General features: G+C 39.2%; 2 protein-coding genes and 2 long non-coding RNA genes across 5 annotated transcripts; 2 read left to right on the top strand and 2 right to left on the bottom strand.

The window, feature by feature from the left end:
• Positions 1–496: 496 nt before the first annotated feature.
• LOC108886099 (transmembrane protein 42) lies at positions 497–2,814 on the bottom strand. The gene is made up of 3 exons (XM_018680748.2): positions 2,538–2,814; positions 1,898–2,044; positions 497–1,790 (listed from the first exon to the last, which is right to left on the bottom strand). Exons 1-3 carry the CDS (start codon positions 2,697–2,699, stop codon positions 1,647–1,649), a joined length of 453 nt encoding a protein of 150 aa, XP_018536264.1. The 5' UTR covers positions 2,700–2,814; the 3' UTR covers positions 497–1,646.
• A 320-nt stretch (positions 2,815–3,134) lies between these two features.
• On the top strand, positions 3,135–7,101 carry kiaa1143 (KIAA1143 ortholog). Of its 2 annotated transcripts, none has more exons than XM_018680747.2 (3): positions 3,135–3,372; positions 3,696–3,813; positions 5,019–7,101. In XM_018680747.2, the coding sequence occupies exons 1-3, from the start codon at positions 3,259–3,261 to the stop codon at positions 5,228–5,230; spliced, it is 444 nt and encodes a 147-aa protein (XP_018536263.1). In that variant the 5' UTR covers positions 3,135–3,258; the 3' UTR covers positions 5,231–7,101. The 2 variants fall into 2 exon arrangements, with proteins under 2 accessions (XP_018536263.1, XP_018536261.1); XM_018680745.2 differs by having other exon boundaries at positions 3,136–3,372; positions 3,696–3,846.
• Positions 7,102–13,694: 6,593 nt separating this feature from the next.
• LOC127138968 (uncharacterized) lies at positions 13,695–22,247 on the bottom strand. Its single transcript, XR_007814674.1, has 6 exons — positions 21,964–22,247; positions 20,660–20,783; positions 20,119–20,515; positions 19,845–19,936; positions 19,362–19,644; positions 13,695–16,144 (listed from the first exon to the last, which is right to left on the bottom strand). It is a non-coding gene; the product is annotated as an uncharacterized LOC127138968 (long non-coding RNA).
• Positions 20,780–21,778, top strand: LOC127143347 (uncharacterized). The gene is made up of 2 exons (XR_007814675.1): positions 20,780–21,436; positions 21,640–21,778. It is a non-coding gene; the product is annotated as an uncharacterized LOC127143347 (long non-coding RNA).
• Positions 22,248–24,152: the final 1,905 nt, after the last annotated feature.

Genomic DNA, 24,152 nt, shown 5'->3' on the forward strand with positions numbered 1-24,152 from the left:
GTTTTGGGAAATATGTTTGTTCACTAGATGTGGAGATGAATACTAGTACTTGTGTCTGTACAGTGAATATGAAGCTACATCCTGTTAGCTAACAGGGAAACAGGGAAAGACATGAGCTGCTTCTGTAACAGCCTCATCGATCAACTACCAGCACCCCTAAAGCTCACTAATTAACATTTTATCTGTTTTGCTTAATTCACACAAAAACTGAAGAGTAAAAACAACATGTTTTGGTGTTACCTTTATACAGAGTCAACCTTACCTATTTTGCAAAATATTAATTATTCCTTTAATGTAATGAGGTAGTCCACATGTACAATAAATCATGAATTTACGTGTTACAAATATTAGTGTAGAGTTTATGTGATAATCTCATTCTTTTCATGGCATTCCTCTTAAATGAGATTGGGCCTGAACATATGGAGAAAGTTGCAAAAAGCAGTTCCTAAGCAAGTGAACATTAAGCAGGGTACATTATGCACAGGTACAACAAGACAACAACAGAGGATGTCTTTACTTAGCCACTTGGATCATGATTAGAAAAAACATTACATTTGCATTAGATTTGCAGGAGTGAGACAAAAACATGGTTTTGACAAGCTTAAAAATGGTGACCAAATTCTTTGCCTGAAACTGGCCAATGTAGCCGTTTTTTTTAAGTTGGTGACCCATATTTCTATTCACTGAGTTCACTTTTTCAAAACTCTTGAAGCAGTTCTCTTTACTGACATACAGCTCAGCACAACACTTAATCTCACATTCAAAATGCACTAATTTGCATTAGTAACACTTTGTGACTCAATAACCTAAAAAATGCTAACAAGCACACATCTTTCATAGAGGTCATCAGGTCATAAAAATGAGTGAATGAGTGAATGAATGAGTGAGATGTAGATGCGGCAGAATGTAGCATCAATATATATCAACATATCGATTTTACATTAGTATGCAAATGAGCAAAATGTAACAGAAATACACCAGGTTTTAGTGGTGGCTGGGTTTTGGTGAGAAGACATTTCATGAATTTTAAAAGATATGATCACAGTGATAACGGATCCACAGTGTAGTTCACATTGACTTTTGTGGAGAGGACTTTGTGAAGAATTTCAAAAAGTGAAATAGGTTTTAAGATATGTGTGTTACCAATTGTAAACAACTGTAATCTAACTGATCTTTACGCATATAACTCAGGGGAAAAAAAGTGATTGTATACATTGAACAGTTCAAATATTACCTGAATTCTGGATTGATGGAGGCATTGTTGTGTTGACTCAAAACCTGCAAATCTAGGCCAAGATACTCTCATCAAAAAAAAAAAAAAAAAAAAAAAAAAAGAGAAAGAACTGGCTGCACCAATGGGAGCATGTAAGTCTGTAATCCATAGTATATTCAGTACCATCAGTCCCAGATGTGGTCCCTGGGACTGATGGTACTGAGTATACTGTCAGCTCTGTGCAACATGCTGTAGTCCATTATTTAATTGCTCATAACCTTAAGACACTGAGTTACCTCCTTTTAGAAGCAACATTTCCGCTCCCTAGTGCCTGAGAAACATTATGTGTCTCTGAGGGAGTCTTTCCACAGTTTGTTGTGACTGTGAGTGAAGAGCAGAGGCTGGACACTTGTGGCAAGCCAAACTGCTAACATTATTTGTTCTTTTTGCTCTCCTTGTGTGGGAGGGTATCAGGTGTGGATCTATGAAGCACCAGCAGTCCACACAGAGTGAGAGAGATGCCTACCCACCATAGAGCTGCATGAGTCTCTCCAAATATCACCTTCCCCAGGATGGCCTGGACACAAACAAAATAGGCTTGGAAATGCAGATGCAACATAAATCTGAATGCTTTCACTAAAGCTTTGTAAGTACAAGAGCATCATAGGAGATTTAGAAGCTTACTGAGGAGATGAAGTTAAATGCAGTGGTAGTAACTGTGGCCCTGGCTGAGGAGGAGCAGTGTCGGAGAGCCTTAGAGAAGAAGGTCCACATGACAGCATTACATGTAAGCAGCAGGCCTCCACACAGCAGCCGCAGGAGGATGTGGAGCTGGGAACACGCACAGATGAAAGGGGAAAGCAGCAGTTAGCTACAATTGGAATAATAAAATAATAAAAGGAATAATCTCCTATAAGTGTTCATTGTTTTGTTTTACATTTTAATCATTGTACTGACACATAATTCTCATGCTTAACAAGAAGTCCTGTAGCCTACAGTACATGCAGTGCAATTCATGGACAACATTTTGCCACATCAGACAGGCATAATGGAGAAAAGCAGGAGTGAAACCAGTTGTAATTATAATTGTAATTGATTTATTTGAACAGGGACATTGTACAATAAAACATTATCCTTATGTAAAAGAAGGGGAGATGCCTCATATCGGGTTTTAGCAATTGCTAATTTCCATCTGTAGTCCCTGAGCAGGTAGATGGACCAAAAAAGTTAGGAGTTAATTTTCATCAGTAATGTTATGAATTACACATTTGCTCTTTCTAATATGACACATCAAAATGACTGCTAGCAATTAAGTCCGCCTTACCCAGTCACAACCTGCAGTTCCACCGTACGTGTCAGTCCAGTAGCCCATCCTCGACTCACACATTTCTCTCAGGTAGTCTGCACCGAGTGACAGCTTAGCAGACAAAGACGCAGCCGCACTCAAAAAACCCGCTAATACAGCGTAAAAAGACCCTGAAAACATAACCGAACAGGATGAAACCTCAACAAAGTCAAATCTGATTTAAGGGATATAGAAGGCAATAGGAAGTTTCAGAACAAAAGCCTGCTGGACGAACTTTATCGATGTGACAGCAAGCAGGACAGCGACAAAACCCCAAGCCTTTAAGGTAGTCCTATGACGCCCCATTTAGTCCACGTAGTACTTACATACTTATTTCCCAAAGTTCTACAGTGTCAAATTTATTAAACCTCAGCAAGTGGCCTAAATAACAAGGTGGAAGTATTCTTAATTTGTTTTTAGAGATTAACAAACGATTACAACAGGATAAGATGTATTAGTTTATGTCCCCGACTAATTACGTGGTTTTATTTTGAAGACCGAATACTCCCCCTGCCCATAACATTTCGCTAACTTGACTTGAGTTTCTCAAATTCACAGCCGCAGTTCCCGAAGTGACGTAACTCGTAACGGCACATTTTGATGACGTAGGTTATGTTTAAGCAAGCCATAGTGAAACCTATGCTAATCGAAAATCAATTATTATTTCATTTGGGTGCTTATATTGATTTACTGCTTTGCAATGAACAAAAACAGGGGCAGCGGTGTATCGTGGGTGAAACCAGCGGAGCCCTCCTTCCTGAAGAAGTTTAAAAATGATGTTGGATACAAAGAAGGGCCGAATGTTGATACAAAGGTATGTGGTGATTTGCAGTGGGCGGCTGTCAGGCAGCAAGGCCTTCTCTGTTGGAATAAACACTGCCACAATTCCTGTATGTGTTCCTGTATATAACGTAGTTTAAACAATGGTGTGTCAACGGGGAACTGTGGGACGGTATTATGTCCTTGCCTCTCATTAAGGATGGTCCAGTGTACCCTGTGCTTAAGGAAAACACAGAGAATTCGACCAGGTCTTATCATGGCTGCTGCTTAGATACTTCTGAGTCATTTCATTCAGTTAGCAATTGTCCTAAGCAACTTCTTCTTGGTCTTGACCTTGGTTTCTGATTCCCCTCTCAGCGTCATGTGATGCCAACACTGGATGATGACAGTGGGAGTGATCGAGAGGATGAGCTACCTCAAGTTGTGGTTCTAAAAGATGGAGACCTAACTTCAGAGGAAATTAAGAAGATCAAGGGTAAAATGCATAGTGGAGGTGGTACAGAGAAAGGTAAGGGTGAAGGAGCAAGAATCGTCTTTTTATGTTATTCCACTTGACATAGAGAATTGTACAGACAAGTTAAATGTTTTACTCACATTATTGCTATTGTTTGAGCTTCACAGTGTAAAATGATGTTTGTTCAGAGTTTAAACACTAGGAGACCATTTTAAATGCTTAAAATGGAAAGTTTCTCTGTGTTTGTCCCCATAAATAAAGTTTAATGTAGTGTGTACTTGCAAGCATGATTTGTGACATTACAACTGATTTGGAGGCAACATACACCAGTGTAATAGGGAAACTTTAACTGCATTGCACATTTATTGTGAATGGGCTAGGATGTCGGAGACATCTTGAATCCAGCAGTTAAACTTTTTAAATGGAACTTATTTGCATATACATAGATTCTGAATTTTTCAGTGAGGGATGGGGCATGGACTAGTGCTGCCCCCTAAAAGTGGGTGAATCATGTAATCAGTTGACAAGCTGTCAGCAGCAGCCTGGCAGGACAGATGCTCCAGGGTGTGCTATAATTTTATAATCAAATGTTTCCACATCACAGATTAAAACATGAGTCTTTCAGGTAAAACTTGAGACTCAGTGGCTCAGGAGGTAGAGCGGGTTGCCCACCAATCGAAAGGTCATTGGTTTGATCTCTGGCTCCTCCAGTCCATGTGCCGAAGTATCCTTGGGCAAGATACTGAACCTCAAATGCCCCCAGTGTATCTTCGGTGTGTGAGTGAGTGTGTATGTGTTAGAGAGCGTTTTATATGTATAAATCAAGTACTGTACAAATGATAGTGTGAAGCGCTTTGAGAGGTCAATATGAATAGACTATATAAGCTATATAAGTGCAGTCCATTTACTATTTTACCATTCATGTGGGCTAATAGAAGAGTTCAGTGTGGGATAGCTGCTCTACAGGTGAGATGACATTCACTGGGCAGGGGAATTAATCATTTATTTCTCAAATTTGTATGTAAGGTATATTGAAAATATATCAGTAATAATGTCAAGTTTTTAATGAAATAAGTCTTTATTTTAGTCTTGGAACATGTCTGGAGGTGATCTTAAAATGATGTATTTTTTTTAAGGCAACAGCAAGCATCTAAAGTGAAAATCCCTGTCTATGCAAACTTTGCTAAAAAGTCAGTTTAAACCATACTTGTCTATCTTGTCTGCAGATGATGAACCTCCTCCAGATGGTAAAATCTTTTTCAAGAAACCAGCCAAACGCTCTTCCTCAGAGAAATTCAAGGGCATAACTGCTACCTCCAGCAAAAAGAAGAAGAGTGATGGAGGACAGAAGGAGGAGAAGGAGGTGAAGTCTGGAAAGAAAGTAAAGAATAACAGCCTTCTGTCATTTGGAGGGGATGAGGAAAAGGAGGATGACTAAATGGTCATAGGAGAAATACACTGATCAGCCATGACATTAAAACCACTGACAGGTGAGGTGAATAACATTGATCAATCTTAAAATGCAATGCTCTGCTGAGAAACCTTGGGTCCTGGCATTGCTGGATTAGGGTTAGGATTGAATGTTACTTTGACCCCCCTGAACATTGTTGCAGACCCAAAGAATTCACTGCCAATGTCCCAGTACCAGAAACTACAGGATACTGGAGTGTCCATGCCCTGACAGATCAGAGCTGTTTTGGTGGCACACAATATTAGGTAGGTGGTTTTATTGTTGAGGCTGATCAGTGTATAAATAAAGATGTCCCAATCCAATCCCAAGGATCAGGACAGGGAGACAGATGCAGGCATATTTCAGTGGCTCAGATGAAAATCCAAGCCTTCCATTAGTGTACTCTGCTGTTTTTTTTTTTTTTATCCACGTCAGCCTAATCGTGTTGCAGCTCCTCTCCTCTAACATCACCTGGCTTTACAGTGCAGCATCCTGCTGCATGAGCCAGTAACAATTAGCTTGTGAAAGTGAAATAATAATTGGGCACACTGGTGTCAAACTGACATTGGGGTTGGAAAGATACATAGGTTCACTAAGCTCTGATGCTCTCATTAGCAGTGCAGTGTAGGTGCAGTTTCTCATTTTAGCTGGAGCTGAGCAGCGCTTTTGCCTGTTAAAATGACATTGCTGGTGGAATGTCACCTAAACTACACTTTGCTATTGTCGGCCTGTGTGCTCTCTGTATGCTCTTGTCAGTTGTCAAAGGTAGTTTGTGCGTGAAAAAGAACCTCTACTCTGTAACACCACTGTAAAACCACAAATGGACTGAGAGTTTCCTTTCTTTTCTTTTCAGATGTGGTTCAGCTTACAGCTTCAATACAACACAAAGTCGTGTTTGCTAATAAAAAGATGACGTAATGTTCGCTGTGATGGTTTACCTACCACAAACACCTAGTCCATAAACTGAGACATTTTATGAGATACTGATTTATTCAATAAATTGATTATAAAATCATTGAACAATTGTATTGAAATTGTCAATGGTAATGTAAAATTTTGGGCAATTTGTAGTTAATTGGTTTATGGGCTAAAAATGGAAAAGCACCAGTGTTCAATCATTATAATGTCCTTTTTCATTTAACATACAACAAGTGAGTATCAGCAGCAGCCGAGTGCACATTGTCTTTCAAGCAGGCTGGAGCTACTCCTCAAAAAATCAGGGTACTGTCAGTTCCTTGCAAACTATGCAACTAAATTTAATAAATGGAAATCAGGCAACAGCAGGTAGAAAACCAACCAGGTTACACTGACGAGTCATTGGTCACCCAGTTGACTGTAAATAGTTCAGGTACTTATAGTTGCTGAGTAAAGTAAAATTGTAAAATGTATACACAAGAAGCCCTTAAGAACATATTTACAGGTCAATCAACTCCTAATCTGAGCAGCTGCTGTCATGTAGACTTGACAGTTCTGCACACTCTCCACCCTCCTGCTACACAGATTCAGAACACATTAAAAGATTCTTGTCCATTTGAAGGTTCATACATATTAAGATGATTTGATCATTTTTTGAATATTCCTGCTCCTGTTAACTCCAGCTAATTTGTTTCCATCCATGGTGTTATCAGAACTGTAATAGAAGTAGTATGGAAATGCTCATTGTACAATTTTATTGATGTAATGAATGTTTGTATATTTTCTAGCTTCAAGAAGGAATCTGTAACAGTTGCATTCTTGTTGATGCAGTTGGATAATATATTTCTAAATGTTAATTTGTGTTTACAGTGTGAATTTTTTAGAGAATGGTTACGGCTGTAAAATTTGAAATATAAAACATTAAAAACAATTATCAGTATACAGTATGAGTATACAGTATCCTGTATCCTGTATGCATAAACAGTTACATTGCATTGTCATATTTAGGCAATATTGGTGGTCAAAAACATTAATGGTCCTCAAAGAATGAACAAATTCTACTGAATCTGCCAAAACGTGCCACCATCAGGTTGTCATTTGTGGTTTTGATTGAAATATCTCAACAACCATAGGATGGATTTTCTTTAAATTTAGTACAGACAATCATGTTGACCTCTGAATGAATTATAACTTTGGTAATCCCTTTTCATCTAGATCCATCATCAGGTCAATTTTAATTTCCAGCACTTACCTGATTAGTGCTAAAGAGCACATGTTAGTATGCAAACCCACTGAACAAAGGCAGTGAAAATGGTAAACATCAGCATGTTAGCATGCCAGTGTAGCATTTAGGTCAAAACTACACTGAAAAAATTACTCGTAGGATTTACTTAATAAAATCCTCGTAACAATTTGCAGTAGTACTTTTTAAGTAAATTTTACTGCTGTAATATTGAGTACAACTTACTTAATACTAGATCAAGTAAAATGTACTTACCCCTAAACTATACATTGGTGAAGATATTAAGTAAATTTTACTTAATTATATTTATGTCATACATTATATTTATTTAAACTAATCAAGTAAAGTACATTAATTTTTTTCATAGCCAGGAAACTTACTGTCATCAAAATATTGAGTAAATCTTATACATCTGTAATATTTACTGTTATGAAGTAAATAAGTAGGTTTTCCTATATTTTTTCTGTTAAATATTTTTAATTACTTAGTTGTATGAAGTTATATTACTAGGTGTAATTGTGTAATTGTGCTAATTTTCCTCTAATAAATGTTACAGAATAAATTTTCTCATTTTTTCTAGCATTTAATATTCTTTATCACAAATCACACAACTAAATAAAATACAAGTAAACTGTTTATTTTGTCAACATGTATGCATGTAACAACAGTATAGAAACATCACTGAATATTGAGAGGTCAAAGTGAAATCTCAGCAGCCATCTCAGCACCCACTGATATAGAATGGTAATTTTTGCCCTATTGTAGTTGTAGTTGTAAGTATGACTGGATGCTCATTGCTATTATTTATGCTGTTCCATAAATATTTCAATCTGTATTCACCAATATGAACTTATCAAAAATACATATAATGCAATAACAACCAATACTTCTTAAATGCTTGTTCAAATCAGTACCTCACCCACTCCAAGTACTATCCTGTGTCAAAGTTAAGACGGTTATTGATTTGTTAGTAAATACTGCAAAGATTTGTTTGTGTCAATAGTGCCATGCTCTTATAGACAAATCCACTGCACCCAACACAGAGCTGGAATAGTGCTCTGCAAATATTCAATGAAAACCATACAGCCCTCTTAAACAGTGCAATTGCAACATTCAAACCGGCACTGTGGACTGGTGCACTTTAATTATGCCACTGAAACCTTCAGGCATTAAAACATTTAGATCAACATCTAAAAGTATTAACACTTCTAAAGAATAAAACCACTTCTTTACCCTTTATCTGTAATAGAACTAATGTCTCACTAGTTAGCCAAGGTGAAGAACAAAGGCAGGGTGCTAATTATCAACAAGGACACAAGCAGGACCACATCACTGAAGCTCCAAATTACCATTTCTGTCAATTCCCTTACCCATTATTTAACACTTACCCAAGTGTTTCTAATAAAAGGGATATTGATATTCAGATTGGCATACAACACACTATAATTCCCCTGCAATTATTTATTTATTTATTTATTTCTTGCATTATTTTTCCATCAGCCATCTTATAAAAAGAAAGTTTGTAAAATCAACAAGTCCTAGCTACATCCAACACAGTCTTTAGCAAAGTCAAAGCTGAAAAAGGCTGCTGTCCTCTGTCTGTGACTCCCAGGTGAGCTGTATGTGAGCAGAGGGTCCCATGGAGCTGACAGTGTCTTTGTAAATTGTTGTTAAAGTCATTTACAAGATGGAGAAGTGAGTTGGGGTGTACCAACAGCAGTATTTGCCATGGAGATAGCTTTTAAGACAGTAACTTCAACTTGAAAGCTTGTACTTTTGGGGACAGTTTACTCCCATCCAGTTCTAGAAAAAGTTTCGGAAACACTTCAAAAGTGTAGCGCAGTGTTGGGGGTATGTAAACTTATGCAAACAAGGGCATAAATCAGCTCCATAAGCAGCGTGCAAGCTTTAGCAGTATTGCCACATCCTTGCAACATCTCCTTGCCTTCAAGAAGGATGGATACATCCACTGGATCCTCTCCATCAGCTGATTTGGTGACCTCAGTATCAGGGCAGAATGAACACATATGTGCTAAAAACAACCATCATTAAACATAGCTCAGCAGAATATCTTCACCTCCTCCTTTAGCTCTTCTCTTACATTAGGGTTAATTTGCACTTTAAATGATAACATTAAAATTTTAAAAGGCATCATTAAAAAATCATGCTTTACCAGGCAATCTTCAATTCAATTCAATTCAATTTTATTTATATAGCGCCATATCAACAACAACAGTCATCTCAAGGCACTTTTCATATAGAACAGGTCTAGACCATACTCTTTAAAATAGGTATTTACAGAGAGAGACCCAACAAATCCCACCATGAGCAGCACTAGGCGACAGTGGCAAGGAAAAACTTCCTTTTAAGAGGCAGAAACCTCGAGCAGAACCAGACTCAGGGTGGGCAGCCATCTGCCTCGACCGGTTGGGTTAAGAAGGAGGGGGGTAGAGAGAATAGTGAAAGAAGAACATAACACAGGTTCCATATCAGAAAGTTCAAAAAGTTCCTTTCTCGCCAAGGTAAGGGTCCGGCTGCAAGCTAACAGCATCACATCTCATCTCAATGCTTTGGTTCAGATTAATACTGTGTCAACACTGAAATTGCTTCTCATTTTAGAACGGTAATTAGCCAACTTGTATTTAAGGCGCCACTGCCCCCATATATGCCTAAAAATGAGGTTCTTGAGGTCATTGGTGATGATGGTCCCCAGGAAACGGAAGGACTCCACAGTTCCGACTGGGGAGTCACACAGGATGATGGGGGAGGGTGAAGCTGTGTTCTTCCTGAAGTCTACAACTATCTCCACTGTCTTCACAGCGTTGAGCTCCAGGTTGTTTTCACTGCACCACATAACCAGCTGATCAATCTCCCTCCTGTAGGCGGACTCATCCCCGCCAGAGATGAGCCCAATGAGGGTGGTGTCATCTGCAAACTTCAGGAGTTTGACAGACTCCGACAGGAAGTCTGTGATCCACCTGCAGATGGAGTCAGGCACGCTCAGCTGGGAGAGCTTGTCCTGTAGCAGTGCTGGAATCATGGTGTTAAAGGCGGAGCTGAAGTCCACAAACAGGATCCTGGCATAGGTTCCTGGGGAGTCCAGGTGCTGCAGGATGAAGTGGAGGGCCATGTTGACTGCATTGTCTACAGACCTGTTGGCTCTGTAGGCGAACTGCAGGGGGTCCAGGAGTGGGTCGGTGATGGATTTAAGGTGGGACAGCACAAGGCGCTCAAATGACTTCATTACCACAGAGGTCAGGGCGACGGGTCTGTAGTCATTAAGTCCTGTAATACTTGATTTTTTGGGGACAGGGATGACAGTGGAGGCCTTGAAGCAGGCTGGCACATGGCATGTCTCCAGTGAGGTGTTAAAGATGTCTGTGAACACTGGAGACAACTGATCAGCGCAGTGCTTGAGGGTGGATGGAGAGACAGAGTCTGGCCTAGCTGCCTTGCAGGGGTTCTGTCTCTTGAAGAGTCTGTTGACGTGGGACGGCGTGATAGGCGTTGTTTACCGTGGTGTAACAGTGATCCAGAATGTTCTCTCTGGTCGGGCATTTAATTAACTGTATTTGGGGAGTTTGTGGGTGAGATTGCCTTTGTTAAAGTCACCAAGGACAATAACTAAGGAGTCCGGGTTTGTCCGCTCCACACATAGAATCTGGTCGGCAAGCATGCGCTGCGCCTCCTGCACGTTTGCCTGCAGTGGGATGTAAACACTGACCAGTATGAATGAAGCAAACTCACGGGGGGAGTAGAAGGGTTTACAGTTGATGAAAAAAGACTCCAGATCAGTAGAACAGTGTTGTTGAACCACTGTCACATCAGTAACATCATAACAAAGGAGGCCTACTGCTTCTCCTTGATGACGTCAGTGCTGAAAATCTGTCCTCCTCACTAGACCTCAGCTGCCCACTGGCTCATCCTAAGAGCAAGGTTATCCTGTAAACAAACAGACACAATTTGTGACATTAAAACGATGATGTAAAAATTTTTGCCACACATATTACATTACACAGCGAGGAATAAAGGAAAACAACAACAATATTATATGATACATAAATGGATTTCTACTTGCCTGAATGAGACTACTGTTGCAGCTTTAAACCAAGCACTCCTCTCTACTTAACCCTCAGTTTGAACTGCTGTACTGTTCTTCTTCCTGTTGATAGAACCATTTTGTTTAAAAAGACATTAACAGATGAACTTAAACCTGTTTGTGTAACTTAAATGACTTAACCGTCAAGACTGGATTTCCACTTGGTTAAATGTTCAATTCAGTTAAATATACTGATAAAGAAAAAGCAGTAAAAATGTATAAGAATGCTTATGTTACACCACTCAGGCTGCGACGGTATTGGTATAGAGAAAACGTTCACTTTTATTCTTCTCCAGCAGGACTAATGGCAACATATAGCAAACTGTCGAAACTGGGTTGGACACACACACACACACTCACTCTCTGGGCTCTGTCTCACAACTCCAAGAAAAAAAAAGAAAACTTATCCTTCTTCTTCTAGGCTGGCAGCAATTCACCACAGATTGTTTTTCTCTGCCCCCTACTGGCGGGTGTAATTACACTCACTCTGACAGCAACTAAAAATGCCTGTATATTCTTAAGTGACATCTTAAATAAATAAAACTAATAACACTCAGGTGCTACACTTAATTGAGGCAATGTACATTGTTTTCAGACCGTAACCTTGACACGACTGGTTGGACGTTACCTTCCTAGCATAAGGACAGAATGGCTAACATTAGCATTGCCGTCTGGTAGAAAGTGATTCCAAACATTACCTTTGCGCGCAGACTAGCTTCTATTTCATACATCCTGTTTAACGGACTTTACTATTAGCTTAGGGTTAACCTAATACACCACCAGAAGGGTTCGTTATTAAGCTACACAACTACTCAGACACTTGGAGTTGTTTACAACCAGTCATTGCCGTTTCGATAAAATACTTGCTGCGCGATATTCAATAGATACAATAAATGCCTCACCGTTTTTCCACAGTCACCACACACACAGGCCTGTCCAGTATGTTTTAAATTGATTTTGGTATGGTTAGTAACTTACTAACCTTAACATTATGTTACAGGAGAAAATCACCCTTAATTTATGTTCCTATTTTGAACAGTAACGTATACTGCATCATGCAAACAAGACTCAAACTGTCAAAATGCACACTAACCCATATATTATTACAAATCTAAAACAGAAAGGCAATATATTACTTTAAACATGAGATCACCAAGTCACGCAGCAACAGTCTCTGATCTGAAAGCAGCTAAAATCGTGCGCATTTTGTGTTGTTCAAAAGCGCATGTAGTATTTGTAGGTTGATGTGTAGTGACTGTAAAACATTTTACAAGTTTTATGAACAAATTTATAATAATAAATAAAATAAAAACTATCAAATAATAATAAAAATAATAAAACTTACTCCTTTCACACATTTATTAAATGAAAAAATATGTATATATGTATATATTTACTCAAAAACATCTAGTTCTCACTGAATCTTAATATTTTCATGTATAAATTTTGACAGTTAATTTAATAAATTTTACTACCCCAAAAAGGTCATTCTTTCAGTGTATGCTATGCATTAGTACAGTCTTAAATAGGTGCTAGCATGGCTCATTTAGATTTAGCTGAAATGTTGCTTTATTTTGTTTCTTATATTACTGGAATTGTTTTTTTTTTTTTTTTTTTTTAATCCATTTTATCATAAAAATCCAATCTCTGGACACTGTCCAAAGTTAATAAAATTTGCCTCCCAGCACTTCTAAAGTACTCTGACTAAAACATTACACCTTGTTCATTTAATCTTTACAGACTCACTATTCCCAGCTAAGACATTTTCACACTTTTGTTTTGTGTTTTGTACAGATTAAACAAGAAATGCTGGTAATTACTGCTCTCCGGAAGTACAGGCACTACTGGTATGCATCGTGTCATTTAACTCTTGGCAAAAAAAAGCAAATAAGCATATTTACCAAAATAACTTACTTAATATGTATGACATGCCAACTTGCATTTCCATATCATAAAATGTTGTGAGCTCAACAGTAGTTTCTCACTTTGTAGACTACGAATCAAACATCTAGAGGTGAGTGAAAAAGATGAGGCAGTGCAGGCTTCTGAGTAACATAAAGCTCATGGTTGTGGTGTTCAGTATGACTTAATTGGCACTGAAAACTGTGTGGGAAGGTACATTTTGATTGAATTGAAATAACATACATTTTGCATGAGCTGAAAAAAATGAAAACACAGTGTTACTTCAACCTCTTTATTCGAAAGGCATGTTTCATTCTCATACCTGAATCAAGATTGTTACAATTAATGGAGAAACCTCAAAAACCAAACCAAAATAAAATCCTTGATAGGATGCTACCCTTGCTGTAGCCATCACATCCTTCATTGTCCATGGAATAAATACACTCACTCACTGTCTGTGTGAAGCTCTGGAAAAGATATGTTTTTTTTTTTTGTTTTTTTTTAACATCTCATAAGGCCAATGCTATCCCCACCACCTGGATTGTTTTACAATTGTGTTGTTCTAACTAAAGCTCACAAGAGAATCAAAGTCTGCTCACACAGGATGGATATGTTTCAAGAAACAGAATAAGGCAGATTCAGTTTTAGGGAATATTAAAAATAAAAAGGGCACATACAAGGAGGATTACTCAGTCTGTGAAAACCATTCTTAAATGTCATCTGTGGAGAAACTTACCAAACAACAACAACAACAAAAAACCCTGACACTGTCAGCAAGTGTAATTTTGGATTGGTCTTGAGAAACAAAATTTATAATTGAAAGCCTTTATTATAAACAGGAGTTGTGGGGTTTGAAAGAACCAAGTATTTAAGAGAGGAGGAGGACCTAATGAAAGACTATCCAGTTGTGAGAAATGTAGGTTCCAGTGTTTTTGGAGTTTGAACCATACTAGTAAATAAAAGTGTCACGAGGTCAGCTCCTTGACCTGCCTGTCAGTGTCTGTTTGTTTGTCTCTGTGTTGCCTGCTCCTCCCCCTTGCTCTCTGTCTCTCCTGCTGGGTCTGCCACTCCACACCTGCCGTGCCTCTACGATCAAGCTCACCTGTTTCCCATCAGCTCGTCACCCTGGATGTACTTAATCCCTGCTCCTGCCTTCATTCCCTGCCGGATCGTCACTCCAGTACATGGTTTGTCTTGAGAGAACTTCGGCTCCTCTTTGCCTTGCTAGTCAGTTCGTTACTCACCTTGTCTCTGTCTAGTTCCTGCCTGCCAGCCCACCTGCCATTCCCTCCAGTCCACCTGCCAACCCTTCTCCACCCCTGGACTCCTTCACTTGCCGCAGCACCCCTCTCTGGACCAGTACCATCCTGACCCCTTTACACCACCTATTCCCAAATAAATGTTGTTTGTCTTGCAATCTGTGTTCTGCTTCTGGGGTTCCTAGCTCAGTCGTGACAAAAAGTCAGGATATTACAGTCTGCTGCTCTGATTTGCCCATTCTTTTGTAAAATAATTTTTTGCAATTCTAATTTATTGGAAGAACCCTTTAACTGGTGCTAAAACTGAAAGAAAATGTTGGTAGTAATCCCTCATTTTAGAGAAGAACTGTGTGTACACACCTTCAGTCTGTACAGTGGGTCAAAGCTGAGCGAGGAAGTCAGTCTGTAAACTGTAATGGATGTTTTCAACTGACAGTTTGGGTTGTAATTTTTAAGCATTCTCTTCCAAATACATTTTAATAAGTTTGTTTACAACCTAACTAACTGCTCATGGTTGCATGGCTTTAAGCAATGTCACTATGTTCCCAGGTCTCAGCAATGAAGAGCACAATGTTGTTATTTCAGACAAAGAGAAACTATGAAAATCAATTCCAAGTTGTAACAAAAAAAAAATTATACTTTAAGTTGCCTACGCAGTCTGGTTCTAAAATAATATGTCCTGTCAGTTCAGCACTATGAGGTTGGAAGAAGCATAATGACTTCTCCTTGTCGGCACATGTACATGCATATTTCTGTAGGCAATGGATTCTAAGGAGAATGTAAAAGATAAATTAAGTATATTAAAGAAACTACCCATCACATACGTGCTCACTGTGATCCGACCAAATGACAAATGGATGTTTCATAAGCATGTGAGCACAAATTCATATTGCTTCATTTCTGTACTTGTAACTGACACTTGGTTGAAAGTAAAGAAGCAGGGTGGTGAGCAAGTAAATTTCTGTTTCTTTCTCTCATTTTCCATCAACCTAAACCCTTGGATTAAGGACATCTAATCTGTCTTGCTCTCTCTGTCACCAGTCAGTCACAGCACATTCAAGTACAAAAAGGAAAGCAAGTCAAAGGTCACAGTTCCTTAGGTTAAAACCAGTGTGGGGAGATTCTCAGACTGACATCTCCTGTTTTCTGCATGCTTCACCCCACTTATCAGGTCATATCAAGATCATTGGGGATTAAATACATTGTTCTAGGTGATGGTAACTGTTCCAGCCAGGACCTCCAGGTAAGAATGCTCTTGATGAAAGATGTCTTGAGAGCCTCTGGTGTTCCTTATTCATCTTAATAGGTGGATTTTTACTTTTGCTGCTTGTTATTGTTTAAAGTTCTGTGCTAAAGATTTTTCCACTCTCTCATCCACAATGCCTCTTTTGGTGGTGGGCTTTCTATAAAGACTTCTTGATCAGTTTCTTGCCCTTCTTGAGGGACAGCTTGTTCTTGATGTATCCCCGTCTCCTCTTGGCCATCTGTAGAGGGAGAAATAACCAAAAACACAGGCCAGTTAAAATCAAGCCAAGCTTTAGCTCTCTTCATAATCATTGCAGTTTCAGAAGGCTAAATAATGTTCTACATAACTGGATCAAACTTTTTCAATTACATCTTAAGCAACACTATAAGACACTTAATACTACGTATATATTTGCTATGTCACAAAAATATCTGTACTCATATTTGTACCGAACTTTGGAAAGCCCTACACCAAAAATTGCTAGAAATCATCTAGACTGCTTCATTTTCTATGTTACATTGCACTGCTATTTATAGTCCCTTATATGTATCAGTTGAACCACCAACAAGGTTTACACAATAATTTAGTGTTATATATCTGCATTAATTAAATGATAAAATGTGGAAATGAAGGGTGAAAACAGAATTGGATGTTTGAACCACTGGGAAAGTACAAGTCAGAACTGAATTTCCTTTTTCTGCATTAACTATGTCATAATCAAATGTGCTATTTAGGTTTTGTCTTTAATAACTGCTTGTTTTGAGTCATGACAATGTTTCTATTCATTAAGATCAAACCACAGCATGGAAAAAAATTAAACGATTTAGTGTGTTTCAGCATTGCCAAGCTACGGGCAGTATAGACCTGCCAATACTAAATGCAAAGCACTGTCATTAGTTTTCATGAGAAGGTGCAAGGAGCTGTCTTGTTTTGAGATGAAGACGCATTATCCTTGTCCAAATGAAAAACATTCAACTGTCAAATCACATGAGGAGGGGCAAAAGTTTTGCTACCACAAGAGGGTGATGGACATCCTCTCACATTAAAACACTTTACTGTAGGATGGATGGACACCAATATTGATTGACATTTAGTTATATTTGTAATTAATGGCAGTTCTAAGGTATGGACTGAGATGCAGGAAGCTGCCCAATTCATAAAAATAAAATATAAAAAAATAATAAAATATTCATATAAAATGTTCTCATGTAAAAGGTCAGCAACACATTTGACTTTGACCAACGCAACTTTTTTCACTCAGCCTCCCAGTGCTCCAGGAACTGGTCAATAATGTTATGTGACTGGTTTCAGACCATAAATTATTACTTTTAAGAATTTTTAAAATACTTTTTTTGGGATAAAATTTTGTGTGTGGATACCATAAAACAAACATACACACAGTTGCCGTGTGCATGCAATTATTTGCCCACTAAGAATGCTTGATCTACTTTTGGCCCTCTCCTACTTCAAGAGGAGTCGCTTTGTTTGTTGTATTTTGCTGAATAAAATGGAGAGCCAAATAAAGACAACCGTGTGTACAGCCAGGACTGACTTAGGCAAAGGCTACCTAGGTGGCTGCCCAGGGCACCCAAACAAACAAACACACACACACCCAGCTCACACTACACTATACATCTGATACTGAGAGGAGACAGACTGTAGAGGGACATACTTTGTCTGCTTTCCTGAACCTGAGTTTCATTTGCTCACACCACTATGCATATAAACAATTAGGGTACTCTGCAATTAAGATAATGTAATTCATAGATAGCCTATAAATCCAGATGTTTGATTTCCCTACTGTGCTCCTAATGAAGGCATGGCCTTGAAAGCTTTGCTGAGCCACAAAATATATAACATATATAACATTACATAATAATGGTATTAATGCTGACGTTAATGAAATCCTGTCAAGACCTGGCAACTTGTGATGCTATGTTCGTAAACCATTCAATTCTTTTGAGGAAACTAATCACAATCAGTTATTGGCCTGATTGGCCCGAAGTCAAAGACACATATGAACAATAACCTGATAATGTTTGAATCATACAGAGATATTAGTGATCAGGTTATGTTCTATATCATATCCTAAATATGGTTAAAATGGGGATAATACACAACTTGGACTAGTGGGCATGTAAACATGCTAATTCAAAATGTTGAAGGCATGACAGAACAAAACTGAATAAAGTTACATTTGAAATAATAAATTGTCATAAAATATTCTAATCATGGCATTTGTATTGGGGCCAACTCATTTATACTGATATACTATACGTGCCCCCGTAAAAGGGGTCTGGCAACGCCCCTGGTTCAGTGAAAGGTGCGGCACATGTATAGTAAGGGTGTAACGATACATCGATTCAGTGATCAACGATCCAATAGTATAGATCCAAAATGAAAACATAACAAAACAGACGTCAGCTGGTTTTGTCACTTTTATTAAGCGCCACAACACAGGCTGCTGTGGGCTCCTGTGTAGCCAACGCTGTCAAAAATAACAAAAAACCCTGAACTACCTACATCGACTCCCTTTCAGCTCTTTTTCTGTGGAAAGACCCAACGCCTGCCTCTATACCCAGCTGAACAGTCTGAACAGCGTTTCTTCACTAACCCGACACTAACATAACATTATCACAGTCCGTCACAATATAATCATTTTTTAAGACGCGCCCTTATTTTGAAATTACCCAAACACGTCTTTCTCCACCTGAGCAGGCACAACCTCCAAACAAAGTGAGTGGCACCATGGCAAGCAGCTACACAAAAGTCAGTGAAGATATTGTCTCCTCTCTGGAGAATAAGTCAGAGATCTGGTAACATGTTGGATTTTGGTTAAAGGACGGGTCAACTGACAAGTCACATGCTGTGTTTAAGCCATGACACTTCCAGATAAAATACTCAGGTTTACACAATATTCTGCTTTAATGTATACAAATAGGAATTTAATGTTCTTTCAGTTTTCTGTCATAGAGTGTGAAAAATTTAAACCTCTGTATAATCAAATGTGGCTCTTTATAGTGAACAGGATTTATCTGTTTTTATTTAAAAAATTTAAATGTCTGGTTAAGCTCAGGAATAAAAATGTCAAATGATATTTTAGTTGCTGTTTGTGATTTGATATGAATGGAGGTGATTTGTATCGAAAATCGTATCGTAGCAGACTTTGTGATATTGGCAAACGTCGAATTGTTGTCCATTGAATCGATATAATATCATATCTTGATAAAACTTGTGACTTACACCCCTTATGTATAGTTGGTGCATTGCAGTGCAGACAGTCCATGCAGACTCAAATATCTGGCCTACTCCCATACATGTGCTCAGGGTCTGCACAGACTTTTGTGGACTTGGGCAGATAATGAAATTTACCAAACACAAACCAATCCAGCCTCTTGCGACATGCAGACAATGAAAACATGAAAATGCCAGTGGTTGAAGATGATACCATTTACCTTTTTAGAGGTGTACCTCTGCTTAACAGTGTGTAACGAAGGGCGCTTCGTTACCAGTGACTGTCGGCCTTGGCTTGTAAATATTGTATAGTGGGGGGAAGAGTATGACGATTTTACTTGTACCGAATGACTACAAACATGAACAGCGACATTTTGCACTTTATTATTCACAGAGCGTTGTACAGGATATTTGCATCTTGAGTAGTAAGTGTAGATTGGTTACATGGCATATGTATTGAACATGTCACAATACAGGTATCGGGTGACCGGCGCTGGGCTCTACCTGGAAGAGAGGGGAGTTCGGTTAGGGTCCGATGGCATAAGATGCGTTGTTCATAATTGACGAACGAACATTCAATTAAGTTCTTTGTGGTATTTTGTACATGAAGCTGCTGAGAGTAAAAGTGTCCTAAATATGAATTAAATGTCTATTATAGTGAGAAAAGGTGGCCAATACAAGGAAATTGTTAGGGAAACACTTACGGGTCCGATCTTGTGTCTGCTCCCGTGTTCGGCCGAAAGAAGTCCCCGGGGTACGAACAGGGTAAAAGAACGTTCCGGGAGGGACCAAGTGGCTGATTAGGTAGAGGGGATCTGGGTGAATTTGTATGTTAAATATATTGGGTGTAATTGTGTTTTTGGGGTTTATGTTTGTTGGGAGGTGAATGACAGGAAAACACCATTGTAAATATTTTGCTGAAATTAGAAATTACGTTCTAATAGAATAATTTCACTGGGAAGCAGAAATGGAGCATACCTGTCAATGGTATGATGCAATGTAGTCCACCAGGGACACAGTATAAAAGGAGCCATTTTCCATCTAACTGTGTTGCTGGTGGCTGGCTATTTCAATTGTTCTAGTTGTGTCATGGTGGTTGTTGTAAATAAACTGCACGTCAAAGTCCTTTGAATCCTTGGCTTGTTCATCATCCACTACTGCAAATCCAGCCGCTAAAGGGTCATCATAACACAGTGTCAGTACTTCGCAGTTCGTGCTCCACACGGTCTCTGTTTTCCAGCTTTTTGACCTTATAAATCCTAACCAATCAGTGCTCTGATGTGAATGCTTCCTCCAGGTGCTTTAGCTTTATGTCCTTGTTGCCAATCTCAGCATTACGTGTCCGGTCAAAGCCTGGTGGTGTCGGGAAGTCCAACTTGACAGAAATGAAAATAGATAGTTATTCTTCCTGTTTGAGACTGTTTTGTTAAGCTAAATGTGAAAACAGTGTTGTTTAAAATCAATTACATTTCCTGTGTGAGAAGAATGTTCTTCAGAAGGATTATTAATCATGGCATACCTGCAAAGCGTAATATCTCTCCAAAGCGGTAATAAGACATTTTGTACATAAGGCAGTTAAGCAGGGTGGGGGCGCCGGCTTTGTCCACTCTGAACTCTCCCTGTGGTGTAAAATAGTCACTTTCCTGGGTTGAGAGACAAGATAAAAAGACAGACGGTGGTGATACAAGTGAACTGACACAAACTTTAATCCATGACTTTATTTTGCAGCCAAACATCTAAAAGCACACTTTACTTATTGATTCCTTTCAGCTGACCTTAAAGAGGACATTAAAAAATTACATTAATTCCTCTTCCTCAGCTACCATCCCTGTAGTTAATATTTGAAAAATGCTGTAAACATGGCCTTTTAGCAGCTGGATTTGCAGTAGTGAATAATGACCAAACAAGGATTCAAAGAACACAACGTGCAGTTTATTTACAAAAATCTCAGTGACATAAGTAGAACAATGGAAGTAGTTAGCCTTACCAGCAACACAGTCAGATGGAAACTGGGCTTTTTATACTGTGTACCTGGTGGACTACATTGAACCTTACCATTCACAGGTATGCTCACTTTCTGTTCCCCGGTGAAATTATTCCATCAGGAGGTTATTCCTGATTTTAACAAAATATTTACAATTGTGTTTTTCCTGCTATTCACTTCCCACCAAACATAAACCTCAAAAACATAATTACAACCAATTTAAACCTATCCAGTCACTTGGTCCCTCCCGGAACGTTCTTTACCCTGCTCTTACACCGGGGACTTCTTTTGGCAGAACACAAGACCAGACCGGTAAGTGTTTCCATAACAATTCCCTTGTATTGACTACCTTCCTGCTCTATAAAAGACATTTCATTTATACTAAGACACTTTTACCCACAGCAGCTAAATGTACAGTACACCACACAGAACTTAATCGAAAGTTCGTTCGTCAATTATGAACACCTGCATATTATCGTGTTGTCGGAGCCTAACCGAACTCCCCTCTCTTCCAGGCGAGCCCAGCACCGGTCAACTGATAACCGCACTGTGACATGTTCAATAAATATGCCATGTAACCAATTATTATTTGCTACCAAATATGCAAATGTCCTGTACAAACGCTCTGTGTCTACTAAGTGCAAAATGTCGCTAGTAATGTTTGTAGTCATTTGTTACAAGTATAATTGTCATAATCTCCCCCGCTATACAATATTTACAAGGCCAAAGCCGTCAGTCACTAGTAACGAAGTGCCCTTCGTTACAACCTTCTCTTATATTCTTCTTTGACGTTACTCAGTAAAGTGACTGAAATACAGTGTATGTTATGTTTCTCTCACCCTGATATCCTTGGGGTGCTCCCCCTCTGCGATGCGCACCATCCACAGGAACTTATTAATATCATCGCCTGAGTAGCCAATCACTCCACCAAAGATGATCAGGACATAGTCAACATCCAGGGACCTCAGGATTTCATAAGCTGCAGTCTCATTAGATGACATGGCTTTGCCCACCTGTTTACAGAAACATGGGAGTTTGTAGTATATGTTGTTAACTATTCTTTTGGTACACATGGTATTCTGTTTAGTTGCAACACAGAGACATCGATTCAGGTCAGCAAGCAGCATGTGCCACTTTGTACATGCAGTTGAAATGGAAACATTATAGCTTCGGCATGAAAAATGCATGGTTTCAACAGACCTAGTATATACAATAATATAATTTAATCATTGTATTTTATATTGTATTATTTCATATCTTCATTTAAATTTAAAATATCTGATATTTTTAGAATCAGTCAATAAATAATGTGAACATGTATCATAACGTGAAAATCTAAGTGAACGTGTTGTGAATGAGGATGCTTGTGGACTGGGATTTTTTTTTTTTTTTACGAATTTTTATTCAAAAAAATAAGTTTTTCCAACGTTTTGAAATTGAGTCTGTTACGCTTTTTTTGATACAACTTCTCCAGCTGTAGAAAACACCCGCTCACACGGCACAGATGAGGCTGGGGTGCAGAGAAATTGTAAGGAAAGCCGGAAGAGGTTTGGATAGATTGTCTTTTGGTTGTCCCGGTATCTCATAGGATCCTGGGACCTGGCAATATTGCCCTCTGCCAGGTATCTCTGCACCTCCTGGATGGCATCAGCTGTGGCACTTTTGGTCTGCCTGCCCACTTCGATGTCGAGATGTTGCCAAAGGTTATCTAAACCCGTCATCCCGTTGACAGATGCAAACAGAGTTTGGCGTGTCAGTGTCAGTTCGAAACAGTTCCTACATCGGTGACGTGACTTTCTTGAAGCGATACGCGCACTGACACGGGGTTTTGCTCTATGAGCTCGACGCATGCGCCGACGCATCGGTGTTGCCAGACCCATCATTAGCGTGACTGCCAGACACAAAAAGAATGAGTCAGAAGTCCCTTACTGCCCCCATCAGGTGGCGCTATGACTATACCTGAATATTGGCATGTAGTGTTCAGGCCATGACACTTAGTAAACATGTCAAGTTTGGGGCAGATTGGACAGTGCGTGTGGGAGTTACAACAACTTCCTGTTTAATGGCGAAGCTTCAAAATTCGCAATGGCGACACAGCAAAGGTGTCCCGTGAAGACTCACAGTCACCATTATGATCTTCATGCATGCATGCAACCTGCTTGGATGGAACACATCATTTTCCAATTGCCAATAGGTGGCGCTATGATTATATCTATATACTGGCATGTAGATGTGTTCAGGCCATGACACTTAGCAAACCTGTGAAGTTTGAGGCAGATTGGACGGTGCATGTGGGAGTTACAACTTACTGTTTAATAGTGAAGCATCGAACTTCGCCATGGCAACACAGCAAGGGCGCCCCATGAAGACTCACAGTTTCCACAATATAGCACTATTATGAGCTTAATGCTTGTCTGAGGTGAGGTGAATCAGATCAACCCACTTGGATGAAACACATCATATTCTGTTGCAAATAGGTGGCGCCATGACTATACCTGAATATTGGCATGTAGATGTTCAGGCACATCTACATGACACTTAGCAAAAATGTGACGTTTGAGGCAGATTGGACAGTGCATGCAGGAGTTACATCAACTTCCTGTTTAATGGCGAAGCATCTCAATTCGCCATGGCAACACAGCAAGGGTGTCCCATGAAGACTCATAGTTTTCACAGTATAATTCTGTGAATATTCTCATTCATCCAGGTAATCCATAGTTATCCAAGGAAAGGTTTAATCGAAAGCAACTGGACTTAGTTATAGTCTAGAAGACGTTTCACCTCTCATCCAAGAGGCTTCATCAGTTCGTGTTCGCAGCTGACCAGGCTGAGACTGGTCCAACTGATTTTTTGGTGTGGAGACCCAAGTATGACACTTAGGATACCAGGATACCAGTATCCCCCATTGTTGCAAACCTATATATGGAGGAGGTAAAAGGAAAGGCGTTAAACTCCTTTGAGGGAACAACACCGAGCCATTGGTTCAGGTATGTGGATGACACTTGGGTTAAAATCAAAACCAAAGAGG

Source organism: Lates calcarifer, linkage group LG15 (assembly GCF_001640805.2).
Source record: "Lates calcarifer isolate ASB-BC8 linkage group LG15, TLL_Latcal_v3, whole genome shotgun sequence".
Lineage (NCBI taxonomy): Eukaryota > Metazoa > Chordata > Actinopteri > Centropomidae > Lates > Lates calcarifer.